This window comes from Melitaea cinxia, chromosome Z, assembly GCF_905220565.1.
Source record: "Melitaea cinxia chromosome Z, ilMelCinx1.1, whole genome shotgun sequence".
Classification (NCBI taxonomy): domain Eukaryota; kingdom Metazoa; phylum Arthropoda; class Insecta; order Lepidoptera; family Nymphalidae; genus Melitaea; species Melitaea cinxia.
In genome coordinates, this window is record NC_059424.1 from 14,188,368 (window position 1) to 14,214,209 (window position 25,842).

The 25,842-nt window shown below is 33.5% G+C and overlaps 1 protein-coding gene across 1 annotated transcript in view; it reads left to right on the top strand.

Annotated features, from left to right (window-relative positions):
• Positions 1-24,892, top strand: part of LOC123668616 (facilitated trehalose transporter Tret1-like) — a 32,912-nt gene extending 8,020 nt beyond the window's left edge. Inside the window, exons 3-14 of the mRNA XM_045602336.1 lie at positions 2,189-2,293; positions 11,876-12,078; positions 13,023-13,178; positions 15,441-15,524; positions 15,681-15,768; positions 15,913-16,046; positions 17,721-17,930; positions 18,018-18,092; positions 18,171-18,269; positions 19,516-19,661; positions 20,546-20,666; positions 24,261-24,892. Coding sequence (XP_045458292.1) covers positions 2,189-2,293; positions 11,876-12,078; positions 13,023-13,178; positions 15,441-15,524; positions 15,681-15,768; positions 15,913-16,046; positions 17,721-17,930; positions 18,018-18,092; positions 18,171-18,269; positions 19,516-19,661; positions 20,546-20,666; positions 24,261-24,344 — 1,505 coding nt within the window. The 3' untranslated portion in view covers positions 24,345-24,892. The remainder of the gene's footprint in view (positions 1-2,188; positions 2,294-11,875; positions 12,079-13,022; positions 13,179-15,440; positions 15,525-15,680; positions 15,769-15,912; positions 16,047-17,720; positions 17,931-18,017; positions 18,093-18,170; positions 18,270-19,515; positions 19,662-20,545; positions 20,667-24,260) is intronic.
• Positions 24,893-25,842: the final 950 nt, after the last annotated feature.

Below are 25,842 nucleotides of genomic sequence, written 5' to 3' on the forward strand. Positions count from 1 at the left end.
GACATTATGAGCTCGGTAAGTGCAATTATAGACAATTGTAATGTGGGCTGTGCTTATATTCTTGGTGACTATAACGCTCACCCCTTCGAGCGATTCTATGACGAGCTTATGGCGTTTTGTAATAACCAAGAATGGTTATGCATAGACTTTGAAATGCTAAATCCTTTTTCTAATATCTATACTATTATTAGTGAATCTAATGGCTCTAAGCGATGGCTGGACCATTGTGTGGTGACCAAGCAGCCGCTCCAACAGTTAAAAAAGTGTATGTAAACTATGATATGACGTGGTCGGATCACTTTCCCTTAATTGTTGAACGTAACTTGGATGTTATTCCAATAATAAAAATGCAATCTAATATTAAACGCAGCAAAGTCGTGTGGGGTGACAGGGACCCATATGACAACAGATTGAAACTTACCTAAAGGAATGTCATAAAAAGTTGAGTTTCATCGATTTCCCACATGAGCTTCGTAAGTGTAGTGACATCAGTTGCCGTGATCCGAGTCATAGAAGTATCATAAGAAACTTTTATGAAAATATTGTACCGAGTCTAAGTGAATCTGCCATTATAAGTTGTGTACGTAGCAGGAGTGGTAGGCGGGTAGTACCGGGTTGGAATAAACATGTCGCTGCTGCTCGCGTGGATGCCAGGCTAAAGTTTGAGCTATGGTCGTTGCAAGGAAGGCTGACAAACGGTTATTGTTATCAGAGAATGAGTAGTGAGACTAAAAGAAAATTTAAATCGCGCTTAAAATGGTGCCAAGATCACGCGGAACAAATTAAAATGGATATATTAGCATCTCATTATACTAAAAAAGATTTTCGATCCTTTTGGAAGCATACTAACAGATTGCAACCAAAGCCGGGTATCCCTGAGAGATTCAGCGGTTTAAGTGATCCTGAACAGTTTGCTGATCTATTCATGGATCACTCATGTGTTGACCGGATGTCATGGTGGGACCGGAGTGAACAGGTTGACAAAAATAACAACTAAAAGTATTGCTGAAACTATAATTTCAATGACCAGAGGTAAGTCACCTGGTCACGATGGTCTTAGAATTGAAAATTTGCAGTCGGCTGGTCCTCACTTACCCCGTGTTTTATGTATGTTATTTAACTTATGTTTAAATCATAGTTATATGCCGGATGATATGATGCGTACGGTGGTGGTTCCTATAGTCAAAAATAAAACGGGCGACAACGCTGATAAGAATAACTATAGGCCCATTTCGTTAGCAACTGTAATTTCGAAAGTATTTGACAGCATTCTTAATACACAGCTTAACGTGTACGTCCAACAGCATGACAATCATTCTGGTTTTAAGCCGGGTTTATCAACAGAAACCGTAATGCTGTGTCTTAAGAGTGCTGTCACCTACTACGTAGAGAGGGAAACGCCAGTTGTTGCTTGCTTCCTTGATCTCTCCAAGGCTTTCGACCTGGTCTCATACAATATTTTATGAAAGAAACTACAGAAGAGCGGGTTACCTGTAGATCTCATTAACATTCTTAAGTATTGGTATGGGAACCAGGTCAATAATGTATGATGGGAAGAAGCGTTGTCTCGGCCGTATGGCCTGGAGTGTGGCGTGAGACAATATGCTTGCTCGTAGGTTTGCACGTAGTTCACCCATTGTTAAGATAACATTATTTAGAGCATATTGTACATCTTTTTACACATGCAGCCTATAGGCGGGATATACTCAAAAATCTTATAGTGCTCTCCGCGTTCAATACAATAACGCGTTCAGGATGTTGTTGGGGCTACCTCGATACTGCAGCGCCTCAGAGATGTTCGCTGAAGTTGATTGTGTTGATTGTTTTTACGCCCTCATGAGAAAAAGATGTGGGTCTCTGGTGCGTAGAGTACGGGGTAGTGCCAACACAATTCTGGGCATGATATCCAGTAGACTGGATTGCATATACATGAATCATTGTTGTGATTTGAGTGTTTTGTAACATTTAACTGTAACATTTATTTATTTAAAAAAAATTGTAATAATTAAACTAACATAGTATGTAAGAAATATTGTTTACTAACCAAAATGAGTCACTGGTCACTTTAATAAAGAATATTATTTTTATTATTATAGTAAGGTTTTTACTAAAAAGAGAGGCAAACATCTTAAACTTAGCACATTAATATATATTATGATGATTGAATAAAAGAAAACTTCTGTTTCAGTGTATGGAATGTCACTTGGGTTTTCAACTATTCTTATTCCTGCCGTCAAAGAACCAGCTGAATTCGAAATTCTACATCTAAAAAATTCTGAAATATCATGGATAAGTAAGTAATTAATATAATATTACTATCTATAAATTTAATTAAGTTTCATATAAAAATAAAAAATAAATAAATAATAGATAGTAATAAAATAAACGCTTCACACTCAACGGCCCCCAGTAGGATTATCTCCTGTGTCGGGGGTCCGGAAACACACACAATACACAAGCCACAAGCGCCCAGACCACAAGAAACATCTGTCCAAAAAATGTGTCAACTTATTTTTAATCAATAGTCCAAAATAAATTTCCACTTTTCTATCTTTAAAAATTACGAATTTTCGATACAAACCTTCAACCGCTTTTTCACCTCTTCTAGTGTAAAATGTCCATAAATGCTAGAATATGTAATGTTTTTAATCAGTAGTAAAAAAAATTAAGATTCATGCTTCTAACTTAAAAATGGCGGACTTGATAAACAAACTTTCAACACCTATTACTCTAAGCCGTCATTAGAATACAATTGTTCAAAATCCGTTTTTAACGGCCCTATTTATTAAAAAGTTGTAGTGTTTGAGGAATAAAAATTAATGACTTTTGTATGAACTTACGAGAGCTCACGAATAAGGCCCTGTCACAAAATCCGTTCATAGTACCTAGTAAATTACCTTTCAATGTCAAATTTTAATCTTTTCCCACAAAAAATGAGGAACCTTTGATCAGTTCCTATCGAAAAATCCGTTCTTAACGAACGTCTACTAACTATAAACTACCTTTCTGCCAAATTCCTTTATAAAATCTTTATGCATGTAGTAATATTTAAGATTTTGTGATAAGAGAATGACTCAACGATTTTATATAAATAGAAGAACATGAAATGAACATGAATTTTTACATAACTATTTTAGTTTGTCACCGTTCAATTATTCGAGGTAGATCATTTTCAACGACCCGTACGAGTCCACTTTATACATATCCGATATCAGGAAAGCCAAGTGACGAAGTATCGAGTGGGGTAACGTGGAGGGTGCCGGAGTCATGGCTTCGGACGGCACACGAAAGGGCAACGCCACGAATTTTTCAGTAGAAAAAAAAACTCGTAATTGCGTCAGAAATGTAACACACATAAAAATACCTTAGAATTGACTATCTCCTCTTTTTTTTAAGTCACTTAATGAACATAATGAATGCAATGAAATGTGCTTACAATGAGTGTGCTAAATTAATTTGATAAAAAAAAAAAAAATGTGGCCCCGGGCGGCAAATAGTCACACAACGCTACTGGTGCCACAACGGAAGTGGTGTCCGGGGACATTGCAATTGGTCTAGTTCACTTTTTGGCCGGCATAATAGAATGTACAATAACAATAATTACAGTATAATACAGTTGCATCCGAAAACGTGTTACCGTTTTGTCTCAGATCACGATTTTGGCTTCATCTATACTAATATTATAAAGAGGTAGTTTATAACTTTGTTTGTATGTAGGGGGTAATCTTCGCAAATACTGATTCGATCATGAAAATTCTTTCACTAACAGAAAGCTACACTATTCAGGAGTGACATAGGCTATATTTTATTGTAATTGAACAAAAAATTTAGTAAATAAAAAAAAGATTAAAATATAATATTAAAATGGTAAATAAACTAGCGCCATCTATCGCTATTAGAAAACAATTTATTAGTCTTTCGACGTTATTAATTTGTCTTATTTTAGTCTGTCGACGACGTTTTCTCGATTTTTGATAGATGGAGTTGGAGCAACATATTATTTACTTAAGTGCTATAAAATTTGTTCTTTAAAGTATGTTATTTGGTCAATATAATAATAATTAACGCCCAACGAAGTGAGAACGGGTCGGCTAGTTGAATTATAAGTAAAATAAGTAGATAAGCTGTTCACCTTGATGTATAAACCATCCTTTTAAGTCTTTCTCACAAAGTCAAAGCTTAAGACTACGCGTTGATAAGCTGCAAAAGTGAATTGATTTTTTTTAGCGATGTATATAATTTTCACAACAATGGAGTTTCAACGTTGATGAAAAACCTGCAAACATAGTCCAATTATCTAACACAACATTCTATTCACATCAATTGTATATTATTAAATGCAAGATATACATTTCAAACAAGGTTTTGTGTTTATTGGATAATCTTCCAAATGAGAAAATAAATAAATGTATGTGTAAGTAAATAACTTCAGAATTATTTTTTTTAATATAATTGATGTAATATACTTTTGTATCTACTTAGATCCTTATTATTTTTTACTTTACACAATATATACTGGATTAAACAGAATTTAATAGCCAGTGCGTAAAATACTACTGACCATAACTTCTGTTTTCTAATAGAGCAATGTGGTCGGAATAAAGTGACCAATTATGTCAAGCTATTCTGCTCCTTTTTAATGGATAATTTCCTTACCTAGAGATATAACCGTTACCTGGTATTCATGATTATAACTGGCGCAGACATCTTTTCGTGTGTTGCTAAGCACGTTAGAAAACCGCACAAAGAATCACATCCAGAAAAAAAGTATTTATAGAAATATAAATGGCAATCCGAGCAAATCCCAAACTCGCGCTAAATGACGTTAATGAACTTTTAATATTACTAATTCAGAACACGATAACTATAAAGTACGATATAGTAAAATGTGTGTGTTTTTTATAACATTACTTAGATATATACTCTAGATATATACTTTATTGCACTAAAATAATGTACAGAAAAATTATACATAAAGTTGATGGCAAAGGTGAACTTATCTCTAGAAGAGATCTCTTCCAGTCAACCAATGGTCATGAGAGAGAGTGTCATATAGCGGGGAACAAAGTGCAAAAATTAACAACGGAATAGCTAAAGAACTGTAATATATTACATACTTACAGGTATAAATACATACACTTCATAGATACATATAGATATACTACTTACTACTTACATACATACATACATACATACACATACATATGTACACACATACATACAAATACATGATATAATATTATAGGTAATTATATACTTACATATTCATTAAGTAGATGATTGTAAATTGAGTTGAGAAATATAGTGCTCCTTTAATTTACGTACGTTTCGTACGTTAAGTACCTACTTATTAGCTGATCAGACAGACATTGTCCTGTCTTGCCAACTAACTGTATGTTAAACGTGTGAAGTTTAAATAGTCGTTACAACCACTCAAATTTTCTTAATTTTTAACACCGTAAGATCGTTCTTACATAACTTAAAAAAAGGTATATACATAGATTAAAGGTTAACCATTTCTTTTGTTACTAAATAGTACCGAAGTATATAATAAACAAAGTACCTACACATACATTTATTTATTAACTTAAATTTTTGATTCAAAATATACAAAGTTTAATTTTGATATAAAATATATTCTATTAGGGGTCGCACATTAAGGCTCGAAAAAGGGGAGGGGTTCAGAAAACGTTATGAAATATCACAGGGGGGGGGGATATTGAAATATCATGTGTAAAGTATTTATTTGTAGAGGCGGCGCCAGTTCGTGAAACGGTGTTATTTATGTTCCTGCCTACACTGGATTATTGTTCGTTTTCGTTACACCTGTGGTGCCATTTACACAAGTTAAGTAAGTTAACCGTCCTAGAACTAAAAAGGGAAAGGAAGGGAAAATACAAAATAAAAATACAAATCAAAAATTTCTATATACTATATTATCAACTTTAAAACATTGGTTTTGACATCAAATTATTAATTAAATAAAGCACTTACGACTTACATTTATAACCTACTTTTGAAAAATGAGGTCAAAGTCTTTCTTAAGTAATCTATATCTATAAAATCTATAATATATATAAAAGCGAAAGGTCACTCACTCATCACGAAATCTCCGAAACTATAACACCTAGAAACTTGAAATTTGGCAGGTAGGCTCCTTATAAGACGTAAGCATCCGCTAAGAACGGATTTTACGAAACTCGACCCCTAAGGGGGTAAAACGGGGGTTGCAAGTTTGTATGAAAGTCCTATGTTTTTGAAGTAAGAGACTTGAAATTTAAAATGTATGCTCTATAGATAACGAGAAGGTGTCCAAATAATGTATCTTTAGAAATTAACTCCCTTTTGGGGTTAAAACGGGGTATGGTAGGTTGTCTCACTCATCACGAAATCTCCGAAACTATAATACCTACAAACTTGGAATTTGGCAGGAAGGCTCCTTATAGAGCGTCGATATCCGCTAAGAAATGATTTTACGAAAATCAACCCCTAAGGGGGTAAAACGGGGTTTGGAAGTTTGTATGAAAGTCTTATGTTTTTGAAGTAAGAGACTTGAAATTCAAAATATATGCTCTATAGATGGTGAGGAGGTGTCAAAATAATGTATCTTTAGAAATCAACTCCCTTTTGGGGTTAAAACGGGGGATGGTAGGTTTACTCACTCATCACTAAACCTCCGAAACTATAATAGCTACAAACTTGAAATTTGGCAAGTAGATTCCTTATAGCGCGTAAACATTCGTTTAGAAGCGATTTTACGAAAATCAACCCCTAAGGGGGTAAAACGGGGGTCGGAAGTTTGTATGAAAGTCTTATGTTTTTGAAGTAAGAGACTTGAAATTCAAAATACATATTCTATAGATGGTGAGGAGGTGTCCAAATAATGCGTCGTAATCTATATATATATAAAACAGAAAGGTCACTAACTCACTCAACACGAGAACTCAAAAACCGCTGTATGGTCTATCCATCCAAGTTGGACAAAGACAAAATTTGGCAGGGAGGTAGATTATAGTTAGCATACGACCGCTAAGAACGGATTTTACGATATTCCACCGCTAAGGGGGTTTGATTGGGGTTGATAGTTTGAATGAAAATAAAACTAAAAATGTGGTGTATAGAGAGGTTTTATAAAAATAATTATTAAATTCTACTAAATTGTGCCTTTTAAAAAGTTACTCAGTTTGATAAGCATTTCAAGTGACTGAAATAAAAAATAATTTCCGTTAAACATCTTAATACTAATGCATAATTATCTTCATAACCACGCGGAGGTAGTTGCGGGCAACAGTTAGTGTATTATAAAACAAAGTCCCCAAAAGTGTATGTGATCAATTTGCTCAAAATCTACTAAACGGATTCTCACGCTATTTAACCATTCGAGAGAGGGCTCCACCATCGGCAAGAGGAGTTTTTGAGGATCGGCTAAGCCGATTTTGATGAGGGTTTCACTGGAAGTTTGCCGGGAAAACTTTGTGACACACTAATTTCAACGCGGGCGAAGCCGCGGGCACGGCTAGTCTATAATATATATAAACGCGAAAGGTCATTCATCACGAAATCTCCGAAACTATAACACCTACAAACTTGAAATTTGGCAGGTAGGCTCCTTATAGGAAGTAGACATCCGCTAAGAACGGATTTTACAAAACTCAACCCCTAAGGGGGTAAAATGGGGGTTGGAAGTTTGTATGAGAGTCCCATGTTTTTGACGTAAGAGACTTGAAATTTAAAATGTATGCTCTATAGATAGTAACAAGGTGTTCAAATAATGTATCTTTAGAAATCAACTCCCTTTTGGGGTTAAAACGGGAGATGTTACGTTGACTCACTAATCACGAAATCTCCGAAACTATAATGCTTACAAACTTGAAATTTAGCAGGTAGGCTCCCTTATAGGGCGTAATCTATTGCTAAGAATGGATTTGACGAAACTCGACTCCTAAGGGGGTAAAACGGGGGTTGGAAGTTTGTATGAAAGTCCCATGTTTTTGAAGTAAGAGACTTGAAATTTAAAATGTATGCTCTATAGATGATGAGAAGGTGTCCGAATGATATATCTTTAGTAATCTACTCCCTTTTGGGGTCGAATCGGGGGATGGTAGGTTGACTCACTCATCACGAAATCTCCGAAACTATAACACCTAGAAACTTGAAATTTGGCAGGTAGGTTTCTTATAGAGCGTAGACATTCGCTAAGAACGGATTTTACGAAACTCGATCCTTAAGGGGGTAAAACGGGGTTTGGAAGTTTGTATGAAAGTTCTATGTTTTTGAAGTAAGATGCTAGGGTATTTAAAATGTATGCTCTATAAACGATGAGAAGATGTTCAAATAATGTATATTTAGAAATCAATTCCCTTTTGGGGTTTAAAGGGGGGTGGTAGGTTGACTCACTCATCACGAAATCTCCGAAACTATAACACCTAGAAACTTGAAATTTGGCAGGTAGGTTTCTTATAGAGCATAGACATCCGCTAAGAACTGATTTTACGAAACTCGACCCTCAAGGGGATAAACGGGGGTTGGCAGTTTGTATGAAAGTCCTATGTTTTTGAAGTAAGAGACTTGAAATTTTAAATATATGCTCTATAGATGGTGAGAAGGTGTTCAAATAATGTATCTTTAGAAATCAACTATCTTTAGGGGTTAAAACGGGGGATGGTAGGTTGTCTCACTCATCACGAAATCTCCGAAACTATAACAGCTACAAACTTGAAATTTGGCAGGTAGGTTCCTTATAAGGCGTATTTTACGAAACTTGACCCCTAAGGGGTAAAATGGGGGTTGAAAGTTTGTATGAAAGTCCTATGTTTTTGAAGTAAGAGACTTGAAATTTAAAATGTATACTCTATAGATAGTGGAGGAGGTGTCCAAATAATGCATCGTAATCTATATATATATATATATATATATATATATATATATATATATATATATAAGAGGAAGGTCACTGACTCACTCATCACGAGAACTCAAAAACCGCTGGGTGGTTTCTATCCAGCATGGACAAAGATAAAATTTAGCAGGGAGGTAGATTACCTATAGTTAGTAGACGTCCGCTAAGAACGAATTTTGCGATATTCCACCGCTAAGGGGGTTTGATTGAGGTTGATAGTTTGTATGAAATATATGCAGCAGCTATAACTTCACCTGATAGGTTGTTATTTATACTGCAGCTTGAAAATAAAACTAAAAATGTGATGTATAGAGGTTTTATAAAAATAACTATTAAATTATACTAAATTGTGCCTTTGAAAAAGTTACTCAGAGTGATAAGCATTTCAAGTGAATGAAATAATAAAAATAATTTGCGTTAAGCATCTTAATAGTAATGCATATCTTCATAATTACGCGGACGTAGTCGCGGGCAACAGTTAGTGTAGTATTATAAAACAAAGTTCCCAAAAGCGTATGTGATCGATTCCCTCAAAATCTACTGAACGGATTTACATACGGTTTCACCAATGAAGGGCTTCAAGAGGAAGGTTTACGGAACGGCTAAGCCGATTTTGATGAGCGTTTCACTGGAAGTTTGCCGGGAAAACTTTGTGACAAACTGATTTCAACGCGGGCGAAGCCGCGGGCACAGCTAGTTATATAATATGTATTTACGTACTTGACGTGTCCGGGCAGAAACATAGAATATAGACTAATCTTAATCACCGATCTATAGCCTCTATAGGTAATTTTAAATTTAATCTTGTTGATAATATTGTGTTTAAGTTTTAAAAATGAAGTTATATGTATTATATAGTGTATTTAACTATTAATTCAACTGTAAACATTTTTGTTAAAATACACCGATTCGTTGCCAAAGGTTACGTAGACTTTATACTTATTACGTATTTACTAAACTCATGAACTCATTCTTAATGGCTATGTATGGTTATGTACATTGATTTTGGTTTTTACACGTTTTAAAAAAAAGGAGGAGGTTCTCCATTCGACTGTATTTTTTATGTGGATCGTATTCGATAAATTTTTTTCATCGAAAAGTGGTGCGTGTTATGTGGTATCATTTAAATTTAATTGGGATCTGACAAGGACTTTTTGAATAATCAATACATAATATAATAAAAATGTAACGGATCGCTATCTGTACATAGAAGATATACGAGAAAAAAATATTTGGACATTATATTAACGCAAAGTGCAAAAACAATGATTGTTAGAATTTTTGTCTGTTTGTCTGTGCGTTTGTGTACGCTAATCTGAGAAACGGCTTATCCGATTTAGATGTGGTTTTCATTAATTTATTGTGTTGGTGGCTTCACTTAACATTTTGTGTTTAATTCATGTCAATCCGTTTATAACTAAAAAAGTTATGCCAATTTAAAGATTGACGTTGAAAATGTAAATTCCCAAAATGCGGACGAAGTCGCAGGCTCAACTAGTCTTAATATATAAAACAAAGTCGAGTTTGTTCGAACACTTATAACTTGAGAACGGCTGGACCGACAATCACAAGAGCTACTGGTTCGAATTGAAAAATTATTTTTGTTTTAGATAGTCCATTTTCCGATATATATATAGTATAACAGAAAATATATGATATATAATACGGAGGATTAAAGCTGTATAACATTTTAGTACATTTTTTCCCAATTTAATTATATTTCCAAACTTATTATAATAATGCGAATTTACTTGGATCATTTTTTCGTCAACCAACATTGTTATTACTTGTAGATATAATTGAAGTCAGTTTTGTTTCTCGTTTGCAAACAAACACAAATATAAAAAAAAATAAGTGTGCTTTAGACGACACGACTGAATTAAAACTTACGAAATCTAATTCTCTCTCTATCTTCACTAACTTATATCAATCACCCTCTCAACTTCCGTTCGCCTCACCAGATCACACTTTTCGTCCTACGTTCGTCGTTACTTCCTAAGTCAAGTGTGTGTAAGGAAATTTTACTTCAATAATTGAACATTAATTTCCCCTTTATTAATCGACTTTCGAAAAAGGAAGAGATTCCTAATTCGACTGTATTTTTTTTTGTGTATTCTTGTCGGTTTCTAAAATCTTTATCATAAGCGTACAAACTTGTTTATGTAGGTAAAGGTGTAGAGATTATGTAAGTTGCTTAAGATCAAATCAAATATATTACCTACGTACCACGGCAGACTTTTTCGAAAATTTCAAATACGTACTTATGTTTAAGTTTCTGTAAGACATTTTTCATCAAAACAAGGTTCTCTGGATTTCATTGGAATGAAATTGTGTACAGTATAAAAGTCAATTTAAAGAGCTATCTCGTAATGTGTTGGAATTCAATATGTAAAAATCATACACTCGTGGCAAATCCGTTATCACGCTGCGATAAAAGTTGATAAATTCATGACAACGACAATACATATTTAAGTAGATAATTCCATTGGCTTTAAGTCCGCCTTTTTCTTAACATACATTGTATAGTCATGTAATAAAGTGAATAAATTAATAAATATTTGGTGTTGACTTGAATTTACTTGATTTCTGTCAATATTTAACATCTGAGTTCAATTTCCCGTCAGTTATATCGGTCAAATAATTACTTATCATTAGTACTTAAGTTGAATATAACGAGACAGAGTCTAGACTGCCTAGTCAAACATAATAAATTTGACTAAAGCACTATTTTATTTATAATTTATTAATTTGTTAATTGTAAATTGTTATTTCGGTTTACAATTTGGTAATATTTCAAAAAGAAACAGTTTACTGTAACTTGTTTCTTTAGAATTATTATGCTTTTTATTTGATTGATTCATTGATTGCTTAATATACGTTTCATATACAAAGATTAAAGTTTTAAAATGTTCATTTAAATGTTTACCTGCATGAAAACGTTGCTCAATAAAGCTACATGGTCAAATTCACACGCAGGTTCGATAAATCTAATCGTCGTTCCGGTGGGCTGCGCGCTATCCGGTATTCTGACAACACCTTTGGGTCGCCGACGTTCAATGCAAATGGTGACCTTACCCTTTTTCGTCGCCTGGTTGATTTTCTACTTTTCAACCAGCACTAGCCACCTCTACGGAGCTTTATTCCTTACAGGACTAGCGGGAGGACTGCTTGAGGCACCAGTAAGTAAGTTCATCTGAAAGTGCCACATATCAAAATAGTAATTGTATTTTTCTTTATAACTTCAGGTAGTTGTAATAATGTATTTTTGTATTTTTACTTGATAAATTTTTGCTAATCACTTAAGTGATAAAAGATGAGTGATAATTAAAGTATTGTAATGATTATGCCCGTAAAATATTATAATAATTATAAATAATAACTCAAATCACTAAGTAAACTTGACTTATCTGTTATCTACCTATTTTATTACAATGTGCACGATTGCTATCTTAAATAAATGTTTGCCATATAATAGTTCCCTGATGTATGTTTTGAATGTAATGGACTATTAGGGTTCCGTGCCTCAAAAGGAAAAAACGGAACCCTTATAGGATCACTTTGTTGTCCGTCTGTCTGTCAAGACTTTTTTTCTAAAACGCGTGGAGGTATCAAGCTGAAATTCATACCAAATACTCAACAAGTCTACTGTTTCTTGGAGCTATGAAAAAATCAAACTTCTAAGCCGACGCAATTAAAACATACAGCCGTTTATGTTGCAAATTTTTGACCCTCGCAAGGGAATCAAAAACCTACAGGTACTTCTCGTAATCTTGAAATTTGGTATGAAGCAATGTCTTATAGCATAGATAAAGGAAAAATACCAAAAAGCATAAATTAAATTATATAAAGTATCATATTATAATAAAAATATTTTTAATATTTTTGTTTGTACGGAACCCTCGGTGCGCGAGTTCGACTCGCACTTGACCGGGTTTTTTTTGGTTAAGTTCAAGTAGAGCACAAGTATTTTGTTTCAGTTACTATATTGTATACCTATTTGTAAAAAAATAAATGGACTTTAATTTCGTTACTTATAATATATGTATAGTCTTACTGTTTTCAAGATACGAGTAGATTAAATGGAATATAAATTTAGTAATAATAATTTGTTAATAATTTAAAGGTGCTAACGTATGTCGCTGAGGTTACGCAGCCGTATCTTCGAGGTATGCTGTCTGCCACTAGCTCCATGTCCATCATTTTAGGGGTCTTCACGCAGTTTCTTTTTGGTTTACTCTTCTACTGGCGAATCGTTGCATTAGTTAACATCATATTTACGGTAATATTCATTTTGTTTTATTAATCTACTATTTTTTATTATTGTATATAGCACTATGGGCGTGTAGACTGTTTTTATTAACATTTTTTTTTTAAATAATTAAACACATAAACACACTCACTTTCTCAGTCATAAATGCACACAGATAATTATACAGACATACACATAAACGTTATTAGCGAATGAACTATTTAACGAATAAAGTAATGATAGAATCTTTAATATCTCCGACTTTTTATTAAAAAATAATGAAATCAAAAGTAATGTACTCGTACCAATATCTAATACTATTAAACGAGCAATTCATGTATATATATAATTATATAACATCCATATAATCTGAATCTCGGAAACGGCTTCAACGATTTTTATTAAATTTAGTATGCAGGTGATTTCGGGGGCGACAAATCGATATAGCTAGGATTCATTTTTAGAAAATATCGTTTTATCTTTGTTTGTAGGCAATGAAAAAATGGCTACAATATTGTTAGCATACGAAGGTAAATTTCGCAACTTTCAATCAAGTTGTAATAGCTCAGGTGGGAAATCAGCCAGTCGGGATCGATCGTGAATACACGTGCATCCAGATCGATCATTTTTTTTCTTTTTTTTTCTAATTGCACTCAAGATTTTGATTTAAATAGCCAGTTAAAATTTTTTAATATAGTGTCGGTAAAGTCGGAAAATATTATTCATATTTTATCAATATGTAATTCGTATTTAAATACGATTTCCAAAAAACACGATTTACTAAGAATACCGAGCTAAGCTCGGTCACCCATGTACTATATCATAAAATGAATACAAATCTATACAAATAAATAAAATTGGAGTGTCTGTTTATTTTTACAATATTTATCTGTCTGTCTGTTTGCTCCGGCTAATCTCTGAAACGGCTGGACCGATTTTGACGGGACTTTCACTAGCAGATAGCTGATGCAGTAAGGAATAACTCAGGCTACTTTTATTTTAGTTTTTATTTTTTATTTTATAACTCTGCGAACTGAACAAGAACTTTTTAACCGACTTCCGAAAAAGGAGGAGGTTCTCAGTTCGACTGAATTTCTTTTGTTTTTTTTTTATGTATGTGACATCAGAACTTTTGACCGGGTGAACCGATTTCGACAAAAAAAATTTTTAATCGAAAAGTGGTGTGTGTCATTTGGTTCCATTTAAATTTATTTGAGATCTAAGAACTACTTTTCGAGTTATATCTAATAATGCGTTTTTACTTGACGCTTTTTTCGTCGACCTACGTTGTATTATAACTACATAACTTTTTACTGGATGTACCGATTTTGATAATTCTTTTTTTGTTGGAAAGGAGATATCCCTAGTTTGGTGCCACCATGATAAGAAAACCAGGATTTGATGATGGGATCCCAGAGAAATCAAATGAGACTTTCGAAAATCCACATAACTTTTTACTGGGTGTACCGATAATTTTTAATTTAATCGAAAGCTGATGTTTATCATATGGTCACATTTAAATTTTGTCGAGATCTGATAACTACTTTTTGAGTAATCTTTGATAACGCATAGTTACTTGACTATTTTTTCGTCGATCTAAGTTGTATTACTTGTCGATGTAATTGAAGTCGGTTTTTTTTCGTTTGCCTGCAAACAAAATTATTTGTTAAATTCCATCCGGATGAAGTTGCGGGCACAGATAATTAAACTATAAATTATAAAGCAGGATTAAAAATACAAATTTCTGACATCTATAAACAAAATAGTTTTATAAAATACTAGCCGACCCGTGCCCAAGTGGACAACGAAGTCGTTGGGCGTTAATTATTATTTTTGTGATGCAAATAAATAGTAGTTTTCATCTCACTCGCATTTCTCCGACCTAATTTACATATACTATTATTTTTCACTGAATTTTTTGTTCAATAATAATAAAATATATTTTATTGTTATTGAATATATTTGTCTATATCACTCCTGTATAGTGTAGCTTTCTATTAGTGAAAGAATTTTCATAATCGGATCAATATTTGATCAGTAAGATTACGTACCCCCTACAAACAAACAAAGATAGAAACTTTACCTCTTTATATTAGTATAGATAATGTGTGTTGCACTTCTGGCGTGTGTGAATTGCACACACATTTATTTATTGATTTCGTTTCGGTGGACTTTCGAATTTTAATAAAAAGTTTTATTTCTAGAGTTTGCGCTGTTTGTTATTCAATAAATGCTATTATTACTACTATCCCATTACCCACAAATAAGATGAAAAATTGATTAAATTCACAGGTCTTAGCACTTATCGCACTATGTTTTATTCCTGAATCACCTCATTGGCTTGTATCGAAGAAAAGAAATGATGATGCAAAGAAGGTAAATGATTAAAAGTTTTTAAGTAAAAATGTTTAAAATCTAAATTAAAATAAATAATCCTATCTTCTAATATAGTATTTGCATGTAGTTACGTATGAAGTGTATGAAAAGGTTAATATACAACAGTTCTTGATCTATTGTGCATATTTTTAATAGAGTTTACAATGGCTGCGAGGTTGGACAAGTGAGCACGCTGTGGAGGATGAATTACGTGACATACAAGTATTGTACAAAAGAAAAAAGGGTTCGTTGCCTCATCTCTAATCACACGAAACTAAGTTTTACCGTATCAATCAATATTTTCGTAATAATAATTATTATTATGTTAAGAAATTAGATCACAAATAGTACGAATTCATAATTTATCAAACCTAAAATATTGTTTCAGTGGAAAATGAGCATCAAGATGAAACACTTTTAGAAAAAATATCGGCTTTCCTCGATAGAAGTTTTTTAGTGCCTTATTTTCTCGTCTCCTATAGCTTCTTCGTGGGTCATTTTAGTGGAATGACTACCTTACAGGTATTTTTATTTAAATAATTTTAAAAATGTTTTCTTTAACGCTAGTCGTGTAGTCGGCCAAAATGGGTGGATATTTGTATTGGTACAAACTGTTTGGATGTTTGTCCTTGTAGGTCTCCCCACCAGCATTGCAGAGCACATTAAGCCATCGGTCCCGATTGTTATCATAATTACCTTATCTAAATATAGATAGCGATCGTTACACATTGTTAGTAGGGAACATATCCGCCAACTCGCAGAGGGGCGGCGTGGTGAATTAAGCCCATCCTTCTCCTACATGGAGAAAGAGGCCTATACCCAGCAGTGGGATGTTACATGCTGAATGGATCGATCTAAAATGCTTTATTATTATTTGATGTCATATATAGTAAATTATTAGTTGAGAGTTTATTGTTGTCTATTCAACAATAGTGACATTTTAAAATAAGAAATTAAGAGTTGAGGAGCTGCTGTTCGTATGCTTTAATTAAACGGCGTAGCTACTATAATATATGTCGTAGGTACCAATTGTGCAGTGTCTCCGACCCTTAAGAAAACAAAAAATCTATTTCCTCTTTATGTAAGTGTCAATTTCACCGGTTGCTGTTAAAGATTCACAAAATAGCTATCTGATATGTAACAGTATCATACAGTTAAAAATTGTTGAATTTTTTCGGTTTTATCATTATTTCCACTTTATCTATTTTACAATTGTATTTTCAACCTGTGGAAGCGATACTTTAAACTCTTATAGTTAGATGAAAAAGGGCCAAGGGCCTATTTTATCTTGTATTGATGGAATTGTCTATGATAACCAGTAACTTATGCGCGAGATAAACTTTATCTGCAATCGGTAAAAAATAGTCTTAAGTAGTTATTCAAGCTATATATTAATACGTGAAGCAAAAACTTTTTTACCCCTTTTTACTAAAATTACGCAGACGGAGTATGAAATTTCGTACACTTTCCGTTTATATAGAGAAGAAGTGCAAAATGGTAATTTTTTTAATTATGCTTAAAAATACATTAAATCAATAAAAAGTATTATACACATAGCATGTATTTGACACACTATGCATTTATACTCTTTTATTTCTTATTATAGAAGTAAGTACTAGCCGACCGGCAATCTTATGTAGATCGTATAGGCTGGACGAGGATTGCGGAAAACCGGGATGTCTGGCGCGAACTTGGGGGGGCCTATGTCCAGCAGTAGACTGCGATAGACTGAGCTGACTGACTAGCCGACCTGGCGAGCTTTGTACCGACTTATTCTTTTTTCGTGAACATTAAATTATATATATCGAAATAAAATATAGCCTATATTTTATGTTGGACATAGTTACATATCTGAGTATAAAATCGTTTAAGTAGTTTAAACAGTCCATCGCAGACAAACAATATAACGCGTAATATTTACCTTATATAAGCTATATAACCTTAATAATGTTAAATTTATTATGGTCGAATATCGACCACTGGGCGACCACTAGTTTCTATAAAAAGGCCTAGGAAGCATTCAAAGAATATTCTTATACTTGTTTGTTGTTTATTCTTATGCCTGCAATGGACCTGTAAAAGCAGGTCCATTGCAGGCTAAGTACTCCCTTGTTCCATCATTTCATAATTTAGAATTAGACAGAAAAAAGTAAAATACTTCACTTTTAAAATTGTGCACATGTAACTGTTTTGCAGACATACGCAGTATCCATATTCCAGACATTAGAGGCGCCTATCGACAAATATTATGCTACGCTTATTCTAGGCATCCTACAGCTCCTTGGCGCAAGCGTATGTGTCCTGTTAGTTCACTACACCGGAAAGAGACCTCTAACATTTTTTTCTACTGCAACCGCCGGAATTTGTTGCTTGCTGGTTGCTGGTTACGATGGTTACAATAAAACTGTAAGTTTAAATACATTTTTTTTATCATAGTAGTAACTAACGACATTATGTTATGTACTTTTTCACTAATTATGATTTATTTTGCAGCACTTTGTAAATAACGCTACATTGAATTTGAGCAATATTAGTAACACTACTATCGGTGCAGCAGATAATGCTTTAGTACGTATGTGTAATGTAAGCTATTTTCAAATTTAAGAACATAATAAAAATCATTATAAACTAACTAAATATTTCCAGAACAATCCGTACTCTTGGATACCAATGACGTTACTCATGATGCTCGCTCTTCTCACTCATACTGGTATTCGACTTCTTCCTTGGATATTGATTGGAGAGGTAATAATTTATTTTTGAAATTAATTCAAATATCAAGCTAATATTAATAATAGTTGTAATAAGTATTTATACGTTTTGTAAGATAATAATCTTATATTAATACCTCATTTAAGCTGTGTAGCTACGGCAGTAGAATATAGCCACCCTCTCTCTTCCCATGGCTGTCGTAAGAGGCGACTAAGGGGTAACACAGTTCCACTACCACCTTGGAACTTAAAAAGCCGACCGATGGCGGGATAACCATCCAACGGCTGGCTTTGAAATACACATGTCGAAGACGGGCAGCAGCGTCTTCGACGCAACAAAGCCAGCCCTGCGGTCACGAACCCGCCTGCCCAACGTGGTGACTATGGGCAACACACATGAGTTCACGCCATTTTTGGTGCGAACTTGTGGAGGCCTATGGCCAGCAGTGGCTGAAGTGATGATGATAAATACCTCATCATATTAAATGTTTCATAATTGAAGTGAAGCCGTCAGTCTAGTCACTCAAAACTGAACTGTGACAATTAGCATGCAATCTTAGAAACAACCAAAATAGTATATAACAAAATTAAAATATTAATTTGTAAACTATACAAATGCATAGAAGTTCATTGACCTGATGTTTCAACAAAATGTCATGTAAATAAATATCGTTTCCATTTTGAATTAGTGGTTGACAATAAGCATAAACATGCCGATGTTGATAGCTTTGTTCATAGTTTTTTTAATAACTGTAAATAAAGTTGGTGCCGGTGTAAATCCTAATATAATTTTGAACTTTCAAAGTATTTTGACAAGGTATTGGCGCAGTACCTAATCAAAGAAACTGGCGCTAGCGTTCGCAGAATTATTTTTTGCACGTGGCAAATGTTTGTATAGCCAATACACGATGGGGCAATTGAATGTTAGAGACATACTACTATAAAAAAACGAGTGTGCTTTAGAACAACTGAAGTAAAACTTTCTATCTTCAACACTTTTCGTAAAGCTCTCGTCACGCCTTCACCAGTTTACTGTTGTGTTGCGAATAAATTGCTGTTGCACTTATAATACACATATAACTATCCCTACTAATATTATAAATATGAATGTGAATTTGTTCGTTACGCTTTCACGCGAAAGCTGCTTAGCCGATCATCAAAAAACTTTCTACACATATTTTTGGAGGTATTAGAGGTAACATAGGATACTTTTTCTTAGTAGCTTCGTTATTTTTAGTAGTAAGTAGTTAAGTTACGTTAAATGTTTACATATTCGACAGGTTTTTAGCGCAAAAACGAGAGCTGGTGGTGCAGGTCTGGCTAGTGCCATCGGATATATTTTCGGTTTTTTAGCCAACAAGATATACATCAGTATGGTAGACCAACTTTCTATTAGGGGAACGTACAGCTTTTACGGCTTTATTTGGTAAATATATCAATTTTAGTATTCTAACATAAGAAAAATGGGTACGACACGTACACCACGACAAGACGTCCCAAATACATACAGGTATTTACATAGGTACACTTCCACGTCTAATTCGATTTCAAAAAAAGGTCAAGTAATCAATAAATAATAAATTATTTAGAGTTAAATTTTTATTTGCACCAAATACTTTTTTAATTTCTTAAACCACCAAACTGCATGACAGTTTATCGGCGAAAATAGAGCTTGTTAAGATATAAGTATTATACAAGATACATTTTTTGTCTACTATAGATATACTATAAAATTTTATCTAGCATAACTATCATTTATATAAATTATATTAAAAAAAAAAAAAACAATTTTTTGAAAGGAAAATTTAATTAAACTTACAAACTTGTTGGGTTCCAGGTATATCTATCTGGATCCAGATAGCCCAGATAAAAGCAGATAAAAATTGTATGAAAATTGTTTGAAAAGTTTGGAATCCCTGTTTCAAACACACAATAGTTTACAATAACATCCCATGCAAATCATCGTTTTTTATTTGGAATTTTCAGCAGGGAAGTGCAGAAAATAGATGAAAGGTTAAGTCAGTTATAATAACTGATGTGCCACTGAAAACCGAACCTCACTAAGTAGAGGGTAGAAACAAAGTCACCAGTTACCTTCAAGTTAACTTTTTATAGGTACCAAAGAAATAGTGGAACTATTTGTCGTACCCAGTTCTTTAGATAAATAAATAAGGCTTAATTTAGTACCTACACAACGCGTAACATACTATTGTTTATTTTTTATATATTATTTTTTATGGGACTTAATTCAGAAACTGTTTAACTCTTCTCGGTCTCCTATACTATTATTTTTTATGAATGTTATTCCAGTTTGACTGGTTGCGTTGTGTTCTACTTCATACTACCAGAGACTGAAGGCAAGAATCTGCAAGATATTCAAAATCATTTTGCCGGAGTTAAAAGTTTGACAAATGAAGTATACAGATCTAAGGTTGGTATTGATTAATTATTTATATACACAGGTATTATATTCTATGAAATCGACTAATAAATTTCTGATTAGACTGTTATGGCTTCCGTTATCATACAATCCATTTACATCAGGTATGCATATTCGTAGATAATCAATGTTTCAGACAAAGCAAAAACAAAAAACTAAGCCTATTTTATTGGAGGGAAGGTGATAATTTATTTTCTAACGAAAATTATTTCTTGAATTTATAATAACAATAGTTTATTAAACATTATACATATTTACAATTCACAACTTAAGAACTAAATATTTACAGATAGTTTTGGTATAAATCATGTCCGCGTAGAATTGTGCCAAGAATGCTGGCAGCATTTCCCCGTTGAATCGCTATGCCGATTCTCTAGGCAAATAATTGTGTTTGCTCGCAAACGAAAAAAAAACCGACTTCAATTACATCGACGAGTAATACAACGTAGATCGACGAAAAAATATTCAAGTAACTACGTGTTATCAAAGATTACTCAAAAAGTAGTTATCAGATCTCGATAAAATTTAAATGTGACTACATGATAATCATCGGCTTTCGATTAAATTAAAAATCATTAAAATCGGTACACCTAATAAAAAGTTATAGCGGATTTTCAAGAAGTTCCCTCGATTTCTCTGGGATTCCATCATCAGATCCTGGTTTCCTTATCATGGTACTAAACTAAAGATATTTCCTTTCCAACAAAAAAAGAATTATCAAAATCGGTACACCCAGTAAAAAGTTATTGCGGATTTTCAAGAGTTTCCCTCGATTTCTCTAGGATCCCATCATCAAATCCTAGTTTCCTTATCATGGTACTAAATTTGGGATATCTCCTTTCCAACAAAAAAACAATTATCAAAATCGGTACATCCACTACCATATGTTCAATTTTGGTTTTAAATTTGAGATCCACTTCCTAGACCAAAAAGAGCCGGACCTAGTGGGTCTCCTTGCTGAACGCTGACATTAGAAAAAAATTGTATTTTCGCCAAAAAGTAGTTTAAATGGTGAACTGTAACATTGCCAAACATAAGGGTAAATTTCAGGAAGATGTAATGAAACTTCGTTAAGCAAGGTTGCTCTGTCTAAAGAATTAAAAGCATTCTTTATATTAACTTTCAGCAGAACTTCAGCCTCATTACTTTTTAAAAAAGTACGAGCCGCGTGAACTGCTGCTTCACAGCCTCCTTTGCTTCCACAGCCCACTTGTATTGGTTTAAATTTTGTTTTTAGGCTGGAGACTATGTGTCATGCCAATTTAGACTTCAGACGTTAGATGTGGTCCCAATAGCAATTCGACGGATACTACCGTCTTTTTTGTTAAAGGCACATAGTTTTGCACCGTAAATATGATATTTCTTGAAAGCAACTTTAAGCTTAGAATTGAAAAAAAATCTTGGGACTATTTTATTGACAGCCGAGAGATAGAGAGAAATAAAATGTGCAAGTGCTCACTCCTTTCTCTCTTTTCCGTTCGGTTCGCCAGATCGCAGTTTTCGTAACTCTCTCCAGCCAGCTTACTCCCCAAGTCAAGCGTGCGTAAAGAAATTTACTTAAAAAAAAACGAGTATGCTTTAGTGTGTAAAAAAAAACGAGTGTGTCGAGTGTGTTTTTTTAGTCCACACGACTGAAGTAAAACTTATTTAGCAATAGGTCTGCCCTGTGTCTTAGATATACGAAATGTAACTGGCTATGAGAGAAAGAGAGAAAGAAAATGTGTGCTTCCACTTCTCTCTCTCTTTTGCTCATTCCTGAGATATTTTATCAATTCTCTCACGTGTTTTCTTTTTATTTTACTTATATTACTTTGTTCACATCCACACAATCAAGGGTTTTTTGAAATATGGTTCAGATTTAAAAACATGTGCTGTATATTAAAAGATACACTGTATTGTTCCATTTTTAACAAACTATTTTTCAATACTTATTTAAAAGAAAAACTGCAAAATAACTGACGAAGCCGACACGTTTGTATGTATACATAAGAACGGCAACAGCGCAAGCGCATAGGCAAGTTATCCCCGCGGCGCGTGGCAAGCCCCGCACGCCGCACGGCAGAAGTTACGGTATAGCAACGTCGTGCATAAGCAGATTAGCCTGTCTCCTGTCGGCCGTCTCTTTCGCACTCATTGAATACAGTGCTAAGCATAGAGCATAGGTGCTATCGCTTCAGCCTGTAATATCCCACTACTGAGCATAGGCCTCTTTCCCCATGTAGGAGAAGGATCAGAGCTTAATCCACCGCGCTGCTCCAATGCGGGTTGGCGGATATATTCCCTGCTATGAGTAACGATCGCTATCAGGTATACTTGATTGATGGGTGCTAAATAGCGTACTAAACTTCGTTTCATAGGAACGCAATCGCTTAAGAAGTGCATACTAACCCCAGTATACCTTGAGATCTTCAGTTTTTTGGTAGTCCAGCGAAGACAACCACTTGAAAACAATCGCTTTGAGTTCTTTCAGGGATAGAGTATAGTAATTTAATATTTTATCAGCCTGATTCTATAAATAAATGGACAGATAATTGCTCTGTCTTCTAGCCAGAGCAGTGCGAACCTTGGGAAGCACAATAACATTCCTAAATACGCGCTTACCGCTTCTCACACTAGGATCGTACGGGGTGTACTGATGTTGACGAACAATATGCTGCATTATGAACAGTTGCCTAGCAGTTAATACTGAGCATTTATTATAGAATTCCACAGTAGGAAATCTGTAAGGGCTGGATGTCAGTTTTAAGCAGGGACCTTTGAGCTTTCTCAACTAATACCATATGTGATTTAGAGGAACCCCCCCCCCCCCAACAACCACGCAATAGCTTAAACATTAAAAACTTTGCCAGCTGTTAGGGTCATCTGACACTAATCGTTAATATAAATCAAAAACATAGTCGAGTCCAGAACACTACCTTGTGGTACTCCATATGTGACAGGTGCCTCATTGCTAATAATATTATCAATTTTGACTTGTTGTGTACGACCAGGAAGAAAACTAGTGTACATAGAGATAAAGCAGTATCCCTTATGCAAATCCTTTCCAGTTTCTCCACCAGGTTCGTGTATCGAGAGAGTGTCAAAAGCCTTCGCTAAGTCGAGGAAGATACCGATACATTAATGCCCAGAATCAATACGATTAATAACATAGTCAGTTAAGTTGAGTACCGCATCTACAGTGCTTTTTTTAGGTCTAAATCCAAATTGATTATTAGACAGAATTTTAAATGTTTCCAAAAAGTTCATAAGTCTCTTATTTAGTAAATTTCCAATATTTTTGATAATGATGTGAGCACTGAAATCGGTCTGTAGTTTGTGACATCCTCTCGACTCCCAGAAAGAATGTAATATAAGGATAGTATGTAAATAAATATAGATTTAACATTACCTATGTAATTTTCGTGGGAGTGCACTGCACCAGCGTTCTTGAGGACGAGTCGCCTCTGCTCAATACCCAAATTAAATCATCAACAGCAATCATAGCAACAAATTTCATTTTAATTTTTGTATTAACAAATAGTTATTTATTTCATAGATTCCTTAATCATTGTGACTAGTATGATCAAGTAAACTTTTCTTTTGCAGAAAAAACGAAATGCTGACGTATCGAGAATGCGAGATGTAAAAGGAACCTCAAATCCAACGTTCGAAGGAGATAACATAAATTAGTAAAATGATAATTGTCCTGTTTGAATACAAACAACACCTGGTTGAAATATCTCTTTAAAAAATCTTGAAAAAGTCTTTGCACCTCTGCGTAAGAATTTTGATAGAATAAGTCAGAATAAAAACTTTGAACAACTCTTATATAAAGTAAATAAAAGAAATATCAGAGAATATTTGACTTTTTTAGAGTTTTAGAGTTACAAAAACTTACTCTTTTAAGGGCCTATTTCACCAGTTGTGGATAAAGGTTATCCTACAAATAAGTTACGATTAATCTTTAACAGCAGGAGGTAGAATAGGCCATTAGGACCGATTTCATTTCAATTAATAAATTACCTACAAGTTTTAGATACATATTTGCGAATATATCTCAAAAGCAAAGTGGAAATCGAGGGTGAAAAAAAATAATGCATCAAAAACTTTTATCTGTTGGATATCGTCAACCGTCAAATAGCGTTATCCACAACTGATGAAACAGGCTCTAAAATTCTTATGCAGATTTTTGAAGACTAATATAATTTTTTTCAAATAAAAATTTTCACCATGGACTATTACAGGTTTAATCTTAGTGTCTTCCAATGGTCATAGTTATTTACTATATAAATTTTCAATTTTTTGAAATAAAATGTTGGCGAGATATCCTATTACCTAATATAAGATTAATTGAGATTAAATTCAGGGACATGATTCTGCGCTTTTAGTCGTGTTATGGTCGATTAGTGACGCTGACTCAAAATAAAGATGTATTTTTATTTTATAAATTACATTTTTCATAGTACTTTGTTAGAAAATCATTATGATCTAATTGGTCAATATTATACATGGCACAATTATGAATCCGGTTAAATAACAACAATTATTAACTTATTTAATGACCACTTATATAAACAATTGTGACATGGTTGTGACAGAAGAATTGTGCCCAAGATTTAGCTATGACCAATTACATATGTATTTCAAATATATTTAAAACATTGTTCACTAAAGAAGATGGCAACAAACATAAAAGGTTTTTTTTAGTTTTTATCATCTTGCAAAATATTTTACAATGTTAATGGATGTAATAATTAGTATATTTATTAATAAGCAATATTTTATATTATTAGAATATGAAGCACTAATTTACTTATTTAACAATACACACACACATGAGCAATGTTTGATTAAAATATTATAAAATAAACAAAACAAATCTTGATACTTATTTTTGTAATGTCTCCGTCCTTTATATTTAAAACCAAGTTTAATTATTCATAATTTATTATTGCTGTAAAAAGACAAGACAATTGATATAGTTTGTGGATTAGACAATAAGAATTGATTTCTGAACTAGTAAATTATTTGCTCTTTTATATTTATTTATTTGTTACCTTTTGTTCAATTGATTATTAGAAAATCAATAGAAAGACATTATTATTATTATTAACCTACTCATCTAGAACCAGCCAATGTTCATTAACATGTGCAGTTTAAAAATTCTCTAAAGATCATACAAAGTTGG